Source organism: Leucoraja erinacea, chromosome 20 (genome assembly GCF_028641065.1).
Source record: "Leucoraja erinacea ecotype New England chromosome 20, Leri_hhj_1, whole genome shotgun sequence".
NCBI classification, from domain to species: Eukaryota; Metazoa; Chordata; class Chondrichthyes; order Rajiformes; family Rajidae; genus Leucoraja; species Leucoraja erinaceus.
The window spans coordinates 14,690,330-14,706,195 of NC_073396.1; the positions used below are offsets into that span (position 1 = coordinate 14,690,330).

Below are 15,866 nucleotides of genomic sequence, written 5' to 3' on the forward strand. Positions count from 1 at the left end.
GCTTCCACACTGCAACAGAGGATCCTATCGTGACCTGGAACCCACTGCCTGATAATCTCATGGAGATGAGCAGCAAGTCAGACGAAATAAAACTGAACCAAAGAGTAAGTAAATGAGCCAAGGGAGTCATTTGGCAAAGTGAAGAGAGACACAAAATGCTGGAGTAACTCAGCGGGACAAGCAGCATATCTGGAGAACAGGAATGGGTGGCGTTCCGGGTCGAGACCATTCTTCACTGAAGAAGGATCACAACCAGAAACGTCACCTATTCCTTCCCTCCACAGATGCTGCCTGCCCTGCTGAGTTACTCCAGTATTTTGTATCTACCTTTGGTGTAAACCAGCATCAGTATCTGCCGATTGCTAAACTCTATAACTACCCCTCCCGTTTCCACACTGACCTTTCTGTCCTGGGCCTCCTCCACTGTCAGAATGAGGCCTAGTGCAAATTGGAGGAACACTGCACCCCAGCGATATGAATATTGACTTCTCTAACTTCAAGTAACCCTTGTTTTCCCTTCCTCCAGAGATGCTGCCTGTCCCGCTGAGTTATTCCAGCATTTTGTGTCTTTCTTCGGTGTAAACTAGTATCTGCAGTTCTTTCCTACACTTGGCTAAGTGCTCTCCCTCTGCCCTACAAGATGCTATGTAGACTGCTTGCTTTGCCAGCATTTTGTATCTATGTTCAGTTTAAACCAGCATCTGCAATTTCTTCCTACACAGATTGCTTCCTTCTTTTGAAAAGCTATCAAGTGCCTTGGGATGCCACGTAGTGTGCAGAGTGTCCTCTCGCCTCAAACAGAACAACGGTGCGGCTCTATCCTTCTGCAAGATCATCATTCCTTTAATGATTAACACCAGTCCACTGTTGTTCAAATCTAACTTGAGACCATTTTGCTGTGCTGTTGGAACCGATAATTTCCTAGACTAGCTCATTCACACTGTGCAAGCTTATTCTTCTGTTTGGTCAAATTACTACACAAGTCACCTGGCCAATAATAATTTTGAAAATTAAGTTTTCAAAGTTCTTGGTTACTTTGCTCTACTGAACAAAATCCACTTTGCACCAGCATCTGACTGCTGAGTGTCACAAAGGTCAAACTTTGCCAACAATAATAATAATAATATATTTTATTGTCATTGCACATCAGTGCACTGAGATTTGGTATGCAGCTTCTAACCGATGTCAGTAAATAAATAAATAAATAAACTGTGCGCTGTGACCATCTGAGGGAGACAGTCCAGGGGAGGGATGGGAGCACTCAGCAGGGCCGGTTCAGAGCCGCTATAGCTCTGGGAATGAAGCTGTTTCTGAGTCTGGAGGTTCGGGCGTAGAAGGCCTTGTAACGTCTGCCGGAGGGAAGTAGTTCAAACAGTCCATTGCAAGGGTGTGAGGAGTCTTTATGGATGTTGACGGCCTTCCTGAGGCACCGTGTGTGGTAGATGCCCTCCAAGGCTGGTAGCTATGTCCCAATAATCCTCTGTGCTCAGTGGCCAACCTGTGGAACCTTGAGGTCTATACTAAACCGGGGGTTAGGCAGCCTTCAGTTGTAGAGACGTAGAAGAGGGAGGTTGATTCCACCAAATGAAACACACGTACATGAGCTGGGCGTGATATCCTCCATTTACTCAAGGAAGCCGTTATCAATCTGCTGCTGCTGCAGTGGGAGCATTAATAATTAATGAGGAATGCTTCAAATAATGAGGATTGCATCTCAACCACTCAGATCAAAATCTCTGCCCCAGAAAATTGTTCATTCCCACAATCAGCCCATATTCACTTTGGAGTATTTGGCAAAGCTGCCAATACGTTTGTACTTCATGCCAAAAGCACTGAATCTTTTTCACTTTTCTCAGTTGTCTTTGATCCCTGCATTTAATAAAATGTTTTTTTATAGTCCCTTTTATAGACTATAAAATGTTTTATAGTCTCCAGCGACTGAAGAAGGGTCTCGACCCAAAACGTCACCCATTCTTTCTCTCCAGAGGTGCTGCCTGTCCTGCTGAGTTACTCCAGCTTTTTGTGTCTATGTCTATGTCTGTGCTCAGTTTAGTTGAGAGATACACCCCCGTGGAGACAGGCCCTCACGCTAACACTTCTACACACACTGGGGACAATTGTACATTTTCTACCAAGCCAATTAACCTACAAACTTGTGCATCTTTGGAGTGTGGAAAGAAACCGAACATCTCGGAGAAAAGCAATGTTGGGAGAACGTGCGAACTCCGTACAGGCAGCACCCATAGTCAGGATCGAACCCAGGTCTCTAGCGCTGTAAGGCGGCAACTCTACCACTACATCACCATGCCGCTCCTCTGCTGACCATGACACCAATCTAATCCCATCAGCCTACACCAGGTCCATACCCCTCTTGTCCCTGCCCGTTCATAGGTGGATCTCAATGTTTCCTTAAACATTGGTATTGTATCTACTTCCACCACATCTCCTGGCAGCACGTTCCAGTCAACCAACACAATGCCTCGTAAATCTCCTTTAACATTTCCTGGCTCACCTTAGATCTATGTCCCCCGATATGATATTTCCACCCTGGGAATGAAACTGTCCATCAACCTTACCTAAGCCTCTCATCATTTTACATACTTTTATCAGGCCTCCTTAGCTCCAACTAAAACAGCCCAAGTTTGCCCAACCTCCTTTCTTTATTTCCTTCTACCCATCAATTAATTCTCTATCTCACAAGACCAGCGATTCCCCTGGTACCTTTTTCCTATTAACCTACACCAAGGGGTAATTTTGTTAACCTGAGTGTTGGTTTGTACAAAAAAAAGCTTGTAGGCAGATAAAGGAAAACAAAAATTAAATAGATAATTGGCATAGCATTTTAAAAGAAAATACTGGAGCTGTTCGAAGTCTGAAAAGGATTAAACAAAGAGACCAATATAAGGTTTGGCCACAAGAGGAAGAGGGGGACATATGTAAAGGGTAATAACAAGAACCTGCAGCTTTGAGTGTGGTGCAAGCAGAGACAATTAATGATTCCATAATCACACATCTGGATGGAGCAGCAAAATGGGACTGATAGGAATGCTAGATGGGGCTAATGGCCACCAAATGTGCCCTAGTTGCTTACTTTGGTTGTGAGCACATTTTCACTCTGTCCATGGTGGTCCCAGCTCTGCTCAGGAACACTTCTCTGCACCTGCAGCAGTCCTATCTCAGCTCATAGGACTGCCTGTAGTAAGGTTGGCTGCTATGAGAGTTTTCAGGTTTTTTTCAATACAAATACTATTATTCAGAAAACAAATACGATCAAAGCTGCCTTTGTGAGTTTACAAAACAAATCATCAATTTTAAAATAACGTCATCATCAGTATTACATTCAACCTGCTATGACAGTGAGAGCCCTGATTTACACCTACAATGACCCCGTCTCACTTGCAGTCTTTGTAATGAACACTGGGAATCTGCAACTCCTGCACTCATAACAATTGGGAACTCCATTCTGCCTGTAGCGGCTGCACTCTGGCTGTTGTCTGTATTGCCCTTTGATGTATCCACTTGCTTATGGACGTGCTGTGATGAAGGTCCTTACCTTCACTGTAGAATTTGCTGCAAATCATGAATTGATTGGATGAATTCCCATCTTCCAATCTATCTTGTTACAGCCCTTGCCCCCCTTTTTTTTTTTAATCTTCACTTTCTCTGTATCTGTAACATTATATTCTGAACTCTATTTTTCTCATTTGTACTCATGTATGGCATGATTTGCCTTGATAGCCCGCAAAACAAGGTGTATCACTGTAGATACGTGACAATAATAAACCAATACCACGGCCATCCTTGCATTCAATGCAGTGACAGAACTGCTGTCTCACAGATCCAGAGGCACAGGTTCAATCCTGACCTCAGATCACGTTTGTGTGGAGTTTGCACGTTCTCTCCGCAATAGCACAGGTTTTCCCCGAGTGACTTCAATTTCTTCTCACATCCCAAAGATGTGTTGGTGGGTTATTGTAAATGACCTCTTGGTGTAGGTTGGTAGGAACAGTGTCAGCAGGTAGTTATTGGTCATGTAAGAGAGAATTAGTTGGAAGGATAAAGGGAAATATTTGAGAAAGGGATTGATCTACTGAAAGTGGGCATAGATATAATGGACTGAATGTCCTCCTACAATATTGTATTAAGGAATGAATGGACTGATTTGTCAAGTTACTGGATCAAGCAGAAAAGCATTACATCATCCATGGCATAACTCTACTGTGGTAGAAGTGTCTGGAAATGCTGCAATTCCGACTGCTTGACCTCAGCACCAGCCTTAGTTAATTAAAAAATCACTGGAATTGAAAGATTTAAATAACTTGGAGGTTGAAAATGACTGGAATAATTGCAAGGTGTGTCACAAATGGAGACTATTATTCCACTTAAGGTAATAAAGGACAGCAGCAGATCAGGGAGATAACTAATGGTAGCAAAACAGAGGGGAGGCATTTGTCAAAAAAGATCACAATAATCATGATTAGATTTGAATTAAGCTACAGAGACAGAACAGCGATCACACAACAGGGAAATAGAGTCTGAAGAAATCAGTCTGAAGAAGGGTTTCGGTCCGAAACGTTACCCATTTCCTTTGCTTCATAGATGCTGCTGCATCCGCTGAGTTTCTCCAGCATTTTTGTGTACCTTCGATTTTCCAGCATCTGCAGTTCCTTCTTGAACAGGGAAATAGACCCATTAGTCCACCAAGTCTGTGTCTTTCTTAGTCTCTAACCAGGCTCCATTATGTATTGAACCTGCTTATCTGCTACAATGGTGTAGAATGTCATAGCTCAAGATGTCTTATTCCAATATCTGCATGTTCATCTTCATTCAGTTTAGAACGCCACAGGAAATCCTTCCCCCCCCCCCCCCCCCCCCCCCATGTCTACCAAACTGTACAACTCCTCCCCCTTCTGTCATGGGATAGACTGAAACCCAAGGGTAATTTTTTCCACAGAAAGAGGAGACAGTATCTGGAATGAACTGTGAGAGAAGGTGGAGGAGGCAGGAACAGTAATGACGTCATAGAAGTCATGACTGGAGAGGTAAATGACTCAGCAAGGAATATGGAATTAATGCAGGCAACTGGGATGAGTAACAACAGACCTGAAGGTCAGCATAGAGGCTGTGGAACAAGGGCTTGTTCTGTACTGTAAACCTACTCAACCCTAAGATAGGCACAAAAAGCTGCAGTAACTCAACGGATAAGGCAGCATCACTAGAGAAACGGAATAGGCAACGCTTTGGATTGAGACCCTTCAAGGAAATTGAAAACAAGAGATATAGAACAAATGAATGAAAGATATCCAAAAAGTAATGATGACCAACGAAAGTTGGAGCCCACAATGGTCCATTGTTGGCTGTGGGCTAGGTGGTAATGTGTTATACAGACAGTGAAATTCAACACGACAGTGAAACTTGTACAATAACCATAGGTTGGTTGAAAAGCAGGAGTAACAACTCTAAACAATAAAAAAAGAACATTGCTCACTATATTAAAAAAATCTTTTTTTATTTTTGTATACATGCGTGGGAGCAAAGGAACATATTTTTCATAAAAAGCCACTGAACTGGCTTTTAACCTTGAACATGCACCCCAGTCACATTTGCATCACACACATTTAGCAAGACAGCTAATCAGCAAAATACAATAAAATATACAGTGTCAAAACAATGCAATATTGAATGAAAACATATAGATGAAGGCAAATGGCACCATCCCAAAATCAGGTTAGTGGGTCTCATTCTTTCAGCATTTAACCCATGTGGCTCTATACCCCCATGGAATGGATGGAGCAGTGTGCTTCCAACTGCGTTCGTGACCCAGCACCAATAGCTTTGCAGCAATACCTCTACGTCGAAAAAATAAAACAGGAATATAAATAAACCTATGGCTGTTTTCTTAGATGGGATAATCTGAACACATTTGCTGTTACATTGTGGCTGCAACAATGCGCAGAGTTGAGCCAGCATTTTGTGGATCTTGCAACAGTTGCATGTACCAGTCCCTGGTTGGAAACATGCATTGCAGCAGATCTGATCTGTGGTTCCAACTCCTGCGTTGCTCTTGGTTAATGAACTAAAACAAAACCTTTCCCTGGAGATAGGGTGTCCAAGGCTTTACACAGTGGGTGCTCTGCTGAAACCGAGTGACTATGAAGGATGATCTGCTTTAAACAATAAGTGTTCCTGCACTCGAATCAGACTTCAATGCAGAGCCAAAAGCTATTTTACAGCAGCATTACCTGAGCAAAGGCCAACCAATTTATCAATCCCAAATGGGCTGCTAATATTGACTGCATTCCAGAGCGTGTTACACAAGCTCCAGACAGAGAATTTCCCAGGGAGATACAGAATGATTACCTTCCCTTTGAGGGTATATTTAGTGGACAAACAGGGGCTGGTTTAGAGTAGTATTTCTGTCTTGACTGTTCCTCGCAAATAAAATATATCTTTCTATTAAGCTGCCTTTACTTTAGGCTAAGATCAGAAATTTACAGCACGTGGGCCAGAGATAACCTACTTTGTTGCCACTTCCCCAGCTTTTGATTCATGGTTTTATAGATTATGACCCATCATTTGCTCAAATAAAAGGAGACCGCCTTCATCGCTCTGTGCGAATGTTGACCATTGCTTAAAACGGAGACAGTGCAAGAACAGTGGGAGTTTCTGAGACAAGAGGGTATAGTTATAAGATGTGAGGCAGGATTGTTCACACAGGGGCAAGCTGGAGCCTGCAGTGCAGCCTGGTGGTGGTGGAAGCAGATACTGTCATGATATTTAAGATTTTAGACAAATACTACAATTGCCAAAGGCTACAACCCTAATGTGGGTAAATGGAATTGGTGTAGATAAGGGGGGGGGTTGCTGATTATTTCTTACTTTTTATTTTTCATGTAATTTTATACTTCACTTTCAGTGAAAAGAAAAACACCGTGTGAAGGATTCTTAGATGTAGTGGAGAGAACATGAAATTTGGGAAAGGGGATGGGAAGATCCTTTTAGGAAACCAATGCAGTCAATAGACCTACTGCAAAAATAAAAAGTTGAAATCTTTGGCTCAGACCCATGGAATAAAAATTTATGCATCCCAGTTGTTGGATTTTATTAGTACTTGGCTAGATGTGGTTCCGCACTTTCATTCTGGGATTGGGAGTAGAAGATTGGACTTCACCGGTGATCTGCTACCATTGAGAAGAAATCTCACTAAAGCAGTTCCTTGCGAGTCAGATAAGAAATCAACGCTGCATACCAGAAAACATAAATTGGCAGCTCATCCATATTCCTGAAGCCCAAGTGGAAGTTTAAGAAAGTGTTGCTCATAAAAAAACTTAAAACATGGACATTGATAGAAAAGGTTTAGAGGGATATGAGTAAATGGGCCATCTTAGATGGGGCATCTTGGTCAGCATGGACAATTTGGGCCACAGGGGCCTGTTCCATGCTGTACGACAGACTCAAAATCCAAATCCAATGTAGACAGCGTAAATGTGAAGACACCAGGTCTCCAAAAAACTATTGACATTTCTGAGATAATTCATTTCAAAACCTCAAAATAGAAATTTTTGCCCCTATCCATTGGTTTTATTCCTGTTGGAAGACCCGACTCAGATTCGCTGATAAAGCAGAATCCTTTATTGCGCAGAGATTGGTGTTTCAGTACCAACTAGCCATAAGAATATCTACCAATATTCAACCTACTAAATGCATGATTGTAATTTCCAAAACATCTTCAAAAATTTCTGCATATTGCTGCATGCAAATAGTGTTTTATTATATTCATAAAGCACATTTACGTCTGTTTAAATCAAGTGAGCTCAGATATTAGTGGTCATTCAAATATGATCTTGGCTTCAAGATCTTTTGGTTTGGTGATAATTTGACCTCCAGATAAAAATCTCAGGTTCCCCTTCACCTCAAATGAGGCATCTTAAATCTGAATTCATGGACCAGCTTGAGAGGGAGAGGAATAAATACGCTCACAGAATAGAAAATATTTGAAGTTGGCAGGTTCCTGAAATACTATATTAATGCACAACTGTTGCAAATCTAGAAAATTGTATTTTATGTATTATGCTTAGGGACTCAAAAATATAGAATTATTTTTTAAAAAATGCTCAAAGACCTTTTGCAAGTACATTTACTCAATTTTTGAGTTAAAAAAAAATCATTTAAAATTATTCCTCTACAAATTCATAAAAGGTAAATTCTGTGTGCCTATAAACTATATACAGCTGAATATAGCCATGTTAAATACCTTTATAGTTTATAGTGTACAAAATATAAATGATGATGCTTCAAGTATGTTTTGAAATGTAAAGCTATATTAATGTTCCACACAATTCCCAGAATTGATTATCTTTAAAACCAATGGAAACAAAAGCTTGACAAAGTTAACTGGCGACAGTTACAATGACCAGGTTGTCCAGTCTGTACATTTCAGTGTGACACAAGCCGATAGTAAACAGCTGAGCAACATTCACATTCGAATCTGGATAAAACCCATTCATAAAAAAGTATACTCCATACCCATGCAGAATTTTAAAAATATTTTTCTTTGGCTAAATTTTGAGTAAAAAACACCACTGCGAATTAAGCAATATTTAAAGAGATTGGGAAATCAAAGCAATTATTGCAATATTCTAAAACTAATTGTCTAAAAATGAGATTGCGCTATGGGCATTTTAGACTTGTAAAATGGGTTCAAATTAGCAGGCAATGTTTGCACACACTTTCTGTGCCAGCTGCTATATTGGCTCTGATTCTTGAACGCAGTCCAGGGAGCAGGCCCGGAGGAAGTGGTTGTTCCTTTGCTTTTGCAAATCATGGGCTCAATTGATGCTTCAAGCTGCCCTTTACTGAACATAGTTGTGTATGACTGCAGAATGTGCCTTGTGTACTGTGGTCTATTTTTCTCAGCTGTTCAGCAGACAAACCAGATTTAAGCTCCTCCCAGATAAATCTGCTCCTCAGGTCCCCTACTCCAACTGCATTTCACCACACCACAACCTCTGAAGCACATTACATCAGAACTAGTTTCCCCTTCCTATCAGATCTCAGTCCTCCAGGTGTTAAGAGCAACCTCAGTTCTCCAGGAGTTCTAATCAGCTGCCGCAAATCAAACGTCCACCGACAATTTTTTTTCACCTGCTTCATTGGGTGTGTGCATTGCTTTAGGATCACACACTAATTTGGGCTCAATCCATTTGCTAAACTGCTTCCTATTTCTTATTGATATACATGACCCAACAGGCTGGAGATATGGCTAGTGCAATTAGTTGCTGTTCTTGTGCAAATCCTACTGTTGATAGGTTACCTGAATGTAGTCATTCAGCAACTATTCAATCTTCACAGGATAGTTGTTGAATGACCCATCAATCCCTGGCTGATGTCCAGACTCCAAATGCACAGAAGATTAGTCTTCTGCAGTTTATTCAGCAGTAAATGATTATTGGACATAGTCTTGCTGGTTAATTTATCAAACAGCTAAACACACTGAGCTACCTCAAAGTCCATTCCTGCAACATATCAATAAGTGATTATATAAAGTGTATATGAACTTGCTTCTTAAAAAGGAATCATCTGCAGTCTATCTACCATCGTTGCCCAAGATTAGCTAACTGCACATTCTAGACAGTAAACCGAGAATCCTTTAACAAAACTGCTTGCTCCAATTCAGCTCTTAATAATCGAGGAATCAAGAGTGCCGATACTTTATTACTAAACCATACATTCACTATTGTACATTGCCTGGGATAATCCAATGTAGATTTTGTAAGTATGCTAGACATTGGAAAAAAGAATCCTATATTTTGAACTGTTTGGATATCTTTGCAGCCCTAAACAAATATAAAAATGGGATTTTTCTTCTGCACTTTGTACAGGTGCTGCATGCATTTTCAGGTTAACAATGTGTAGCTTCTGTAAAGCTAACACTTTTCCCCCAAAAAACAGCACAGCAATCCCAGCCTTTTGCAGAATGAATCCAGTTAGAAACTTCTTAACATCGGTCTTCAAGAGCAAAGGACCATGTAGGCTTTGTACACTACCAAATATTTGAATCTTATAAGACACAAGCAGACAATTCAGTTTGGCACAATCAAATGATGCAATGACAGAGTAGCAAGGGATTGATCCCAATCAAATCTGATCTGTTCTTTAAGATATTGGGATATCATTAAATTTAAACCCTCAACGAGGACAAGATCCAGTCAATTCCCATTTGTGTAGGATGTATTTTAAGTTATATTTATGCAAATCATTTGAGCTTCATTTAGTTTTCTCTTTCCATTTGTTGTCTCACTCTCTCCTAAGGGTGCATTACCCCATCACTCTCCAACACTCAAACAGCATACCGAGTCTGGAGTGACATTGGGATCTACAGACTATGTTGGAATAGACAAGGCAAATTTCATCCTTCTGCTACCTGTGACAAGGTAACACTCAGCTACTGCCCAGCACTTCCCTTTCCCTATTGTCATAAATACAAGCGTGAACTCCTGTATCAGGCAGCACAAACAAGCACTCACCATTCAATTTAGTGGTCCAACAATGCTTGCTGCCCCTTATTATTTTGTGGAAATATTTTTAACATATTGGAAATAAATAGCTTTTAGATATTCCGACTGCTATCCCAATTGATTTCTGTAGCATGGATACAAATATTTAAGGACATTTTTGTTTTGAGACACGTGGCTGATTGCTATGCAACAAACGTCTGGGAAGATCTTTCTTCACCTACCAGCTAGAACTGCTTTTAAATTGTGCATCCTTTCATAGATGGCTGCCTTAATTCTGCTAGTTTTCACAGTATCTGGTCTTCTTTGAGATCCTTGCTGGTTTCTGAAGTGCTACATGTTTAGACCCCAGTGACACACAGAATGAAAACCCATGCAACAAACAAAAATATAAATACCATCAAGAGAGTGAATGAACGATTGTCAGAAATAGTCTGCTTTCCTTTTTCTGCTCTTTGCAATCAGGACTCACACTTAAATGTATACAGTAGCCAACATTAATCTGGCCAGGAGTAGAATGATCAAGAGTTTATGGCTGCTTGGGATTGGATTGAATTGAAAGAAGCAAAGAAGAGAGGCTAGGACAGGAGCAATAGACCATGCCTTCTCGTGATCAGGTTTACACTGGGTTCATCCTCCCCCACACCTGAAGGACCGGGCTCAGATTTGCTTTTAAAACTGCACACTGGTTTCAGATCTCACAGCTAAAACCAGCTTTCATAATGATCATTGAGGTGCAAGCAAAACCTCTCAGAATCAGTTAGATATAGCAGAGAGATATCTGGCATCCAACAACTTACACAAACAGCCATAAACTCAACGGCCTCTTCTTAAGTAACTAAGTTCACTCTTAAATGGAAGTCCCATTGGATGATGCAAGAACAAAAAAGGAATGAACATTGCATCTATTATACTCGGGCTTCAGATAGGATCGTCTCCTAAAACTTCTTTTACAAATGAGGCCACATCTGTTTCATTAGCGTCATGAGTTTTGAAGAATGGGTGCTCCTGTTGCGGGTTAGGGAAGAAACAAAAGAAAAGGTACATTAACTGTGTACTGGACAAAAGCAACCCAAAGAATTAAATGCAAATGGGGGGTTTCTCACCATAAGGTCAATGTAGTTCATGCGATCTTTGGGGTTCTTCTTTAAACTGAAAATAAAAACAAGGAAAAGAGTACTGTAAGAAACACCCGTGTCCATGCATTCTCTGATATCTCATGATATCTGCGTCCCTTCAATTCTCCCGAGTACTCCCACTTATAACCGCTATATCATTAATGCCCATGGCTTCATCTGCCAAGACGTTAAGCTCTGGATTCTCCATCTTAAGCACTAAGACTAAACTTATCTATCTATCTACGCCCAACATAAAGTAACTAATACAAGTTTCATCTGATCCTTTTACAAAGTCACTTGGTACTTTCTTCTACAATAAATGTACTCTAGAATGGTAAATTAGTTCAATCATAAATTGGTACAGTTATTCTATTTATCAAAAGCATGATGAGCTGCTCTTGGTTGCAACGTTAGATACAAGAGTGGTAGTGATAAAAACAACATGAATTTGCCTGTGATATCGGCACATACGTAAATATTAGAGTAAAGGTTAACACACTGAAGTGCAGATCAAGCAGCAGTTTGCTCAAGTGAAATGCAGATGCTAGGAGTCTGCTGGGTTACATGCACATTGTAATAACATCAATAACCAATTCCCTGTTGTTATCATACATGTGCTTGGTACTAGTACGGATATTGGTTTATTATTGTCACATGTACAAATGTACAGTAAGATTATATTTTACATGGTATCCAGGCAGATCATACTATATACGCGTAGAACAGGCAGCGAGAAAGAGAAAATACACAGAATGTTAAATCAATAAAGTCCAGATTCCAAAAAGCACAAGGGCTGCAATGGAGCACAAAAAGCACAAGGGCTGCAATGGAGTAGAATGCAAGATGAGAAATACATCCTTAGCATATTGAAATTCCATTCTAGTAGTCCGATAACAGCAAGGAATAAACTGTTCTTCACTCTGGTGGGAAACTTTCAAGTTTTTCTATCTTCTGCCCGATTGGAGAGGGAGGAGGAGAAAATGACCAGGTATATCTACCTCTTCTCCCCAAATTTCATTAATTAATTTCTATATCAAGCGATGCATTTTGCCAGTTTACTTGAACAAATCTGTCAGTACTGTGAAGTATAACGGATCATACGGATTTAATACATATGCTTGGTTATCCTACTTTAAAAATAGAATTGGATTTCCATGCACATAAATTTTGTTTGGTTAAAAGGCAAACCACTTCAAAGGCTTACCACTGCACCGTAAAATCCACAAAGTCCTTTGAGAAGTGTTCAGGAGGTAACTGGGGAGAAGGCTCTTCCACAACCTGCTTCAGCTGCTGGAATGGTGTACCCCAGGATTCGTAGGGAAACCGCAGGATTGCTAATTCAATCTGAAACAATATAAATTTTTAAAACTCTTGTCTTTACAGTGAAAATGTAACGTCTTACGATTTTATAGGAGAAGGCAGTCTGAAGAAAGCAATTTGAGTAAATGTTCACTTGTAATAAGGAAAAAACGGTAACCAGAGCGAATGGGGCCCCTCAGGAATCAAAGCAGTCAACTCTATGTGGAACCACACTAGATGGGCATGGTCCTTAATGAGTATATCTGTTTTTACCATGGAGAAATACATGAGGACTGGGGAACTTGAGGCAGTCAATGGAAGTGATTATGGACGAGGAGGTGAAGGTCCAAACGCGTCTGTAGATAGACAAATCTCCCAGGCCTGACTAGGTATATGAGAGGTTACTGTGGGAAGCTAGAGAGGAAATTGCAGGTGCCATGGTGGAAATTGTGAGAAATCACTAAATACAGGTGAGGTGCCAGAAGACTAAAGGATGGTAAATGTTGTGCCTCTATTTATGAAGGACCACAGGGAAAAGCTTGGGAACTATAGGCCAGCCAGTCTAACATCTTATGGTCAGAAAATTACAAGAGTATTCTAAGGGATAAGATATACAAGCATTTAGATGGACAGGGACTGATTAGGCATATGGGAGATGTGACCAAAAAGGGCAGAGCTGTAAACATTGTACATATAGATTTCAGTAAGGCATTTGACAAGGTTCCGCATGGTAGGCTGATCAGGAAGGTTAGATCCTATGGGATCCAATGAGAGCTAGCTGACTGAATAGAAAATTGGCTTAATGGAAGGAAGCAGAGGAATATGGTGGAAGGTTTTTCGAACGGGATGCCTGTGACCACTGGTGTGACCCAGGGTTCAGTGCTGGGCCTATTGCTGTTTGTCATCTATATCAATGATTTGGATCAGAACGTACAAGGCATGTTTAGTAAGTTTGCAGGTGACACAAAAGTGAGTGGTATTGTAGAAAGCTAAGATGGTTGTAACAAAATTCAGCAGGATCTTGATCGGTTGGGTAGGTGGACTGAGGAATGATTAATGGAGTTTAATACAGAGAAATACGAGATATTGCATTTTGGGAAATCAAACTAGGGCAGAACCTTCATAGTGAATGGTAGGACTCTGGGGAGAGTTGTAGAGCAGTGGGATCTAGGAATACGACTACATAGTTCCTTGAAAGTGGCATCACAGGTAGATAGGGTGGTCAAAAAAGGCTTTTGGCACATTGCCTTTCATCAGCCAGAGTATTGAATATATATGGTAGGTAATGTTACAGTTGGACAATATATCAGTGAGGCCACATTTAGAGTATTTGTGTTCAGTTCTGGTCACCCTGTTATAGGAAGCTTGTTATTAAATTGGAAAGTGTGCAGAAAAGATTTACGAGGATGTTGTCAAGACTTGAGTGCCTGAACTATAGGGAGAGGTTGAGCAGGCTACGACTGTATTTCTTGGAGCGCAGGAGGACGAGGGGTGATCTTATAGAGGTAAACAAGGCCATGAGAGGAATAGATAGTATTAGCATACAAACTTAAAGCACACGGTATTGGGGGTTCAGTATTGATGTGGATAGAGAACTGGCTGGCAGACAGGAAGCAAAGAGTAGCAGTGAACGGGTCCTTTTCACAATGGCAGGCAGTGACTAGTGGGGTACCGCAAGGCTCAGTTCTGGGACCCCAGCTATTTACTATATATATTAATGATTTGGACGAGGGAATTGAATGCAACATCTCCAAGTTTGCAGATGACACGAAGCTGGGGGGCAGTGTTAGCTGTGGGGAGGATGCTAGGAGGCTGCAAGGTGACTTGGATAGGCTGGGTGAGTGGGCAAATGCATGGCAGATGCAGTATAATGTGGATAAATGTGAGGTTATCCACTTTGGTGGCAAAAACAGGAAAGTAGATTATTATCTGAATGGTGGCCAATTAGGAAAGGGGGAGATGCAACGGAACCTGGGTGTCATGGTACACCAGTCATTAAAAGTAGGCATGCAGGTGCAGCAGGCAGTGAAGAAGGCGAATGGCATGTTAGCATTCATTGCAAAAGGATTTTAGTATAGGAGCAGGGAGGTTCTACTGCAGTTGTACAGGGTCTTGGTGAGACCACACCTGGAGTATTGCGTACAGTTTTGGTCTCCTAATCTGAGGAAAGACATTCAGTACAGAGTACAGAGAAGGTTCACCAGTCTGATTCCTGGGATGTCAGGACTTTCATATGAAGAAAGACTGGATAGACTCGGTTTGTACTCGCTAGAATTTAGAAGATTGAGGGGGGATCTTATAGAAATTTACAAAATTCTTAAGGGGTTGGACAGGCTAGATGCAGGAAGATTGTTTCCGATGTTGGGGAAGTCCAGAACAAGGGGTCACAGTTTAAGGATAAGGGGAAATCTTTTAGGACCGAGAGGAGGAAAACTATTTTCACACAGAGAGTGGTGAATCTCTGGAATTCTCTCCCGCAGAAGGTAGTTGAGGCCAGTTCATTGGCTATATTTAAGAGGGAGTTAGATGTGGCCCTTGTGGCTAAAGGGATCAGGGGGTATGGCGAGAAGGCAGGTACAGGATACCGAGTTGGATGATCAGCCATGATCATATTGAATGGCGGTGCAGGCTCGAAGGGCCGAATGGCCTACTCCTGCACCTATTTTCCATGTTTCTATGTTTCTATACAGTAAACGCACAGAGTCGTTTACAAAGAGTAGGGGAATCGAGAACCAGAGGGCATAGTTTAAGGTGAGGGGGGAAAGATTTGACTGGAACCCGAGTGGCAAATTTATTTTTTACACAAAAGGTGGTAAGTGTATCGAACGAGTTACTGAAGGAGTTAGTTGAAACAGGTACTATCACAACTTTTAAGAACCATTTAGACAGGTACATGGGACATAGGTTTACAGGGATATGGGCCAAAAGCAGGCAG

The 15,866-nt window shown here is 41.1% G+C and overlaps 1 protein-coding gene across 2 annotated transcripts in view; it reads right to left on the reverse strand.

Moving 5' to 3' along the window:
- Positions 1 to 5,493: 5,493 nt before the first annotated feature.
- The window catches only part of LOC129706817 (dual specificity mitogen-activated protein kinase kinase 6-like), an 87,825-nt gene continuing 77,452 nt past the window's right edge, over positions 5,494 to 15,866 (reverse strand). For both annotated transcript variants that reach the window (XM_055651332.1, XM_055651331.1), the window contains exons 10-12: positions 12,837 to 12,976; positions 11,621 to 11,666; positions 5,494 to 11,522 (exon numbers count right to left, since the gene is read on the reverse strand). In XM_055651332.1, coding sequence (XP_055507307.1) covers positions 11,436 to 11,522; positions 11,621 to 11,666; positions 12,837 to 12,976 — 273 coding nt within the window. In that variant the 3' untranslated portion in view covers positions 5,494 to 11,435. The remainder of the gene's footprint in view (positions 11,523 to 11,620; positions 11,667 to 12,836; positions 12,977 to 15,866) is intronic.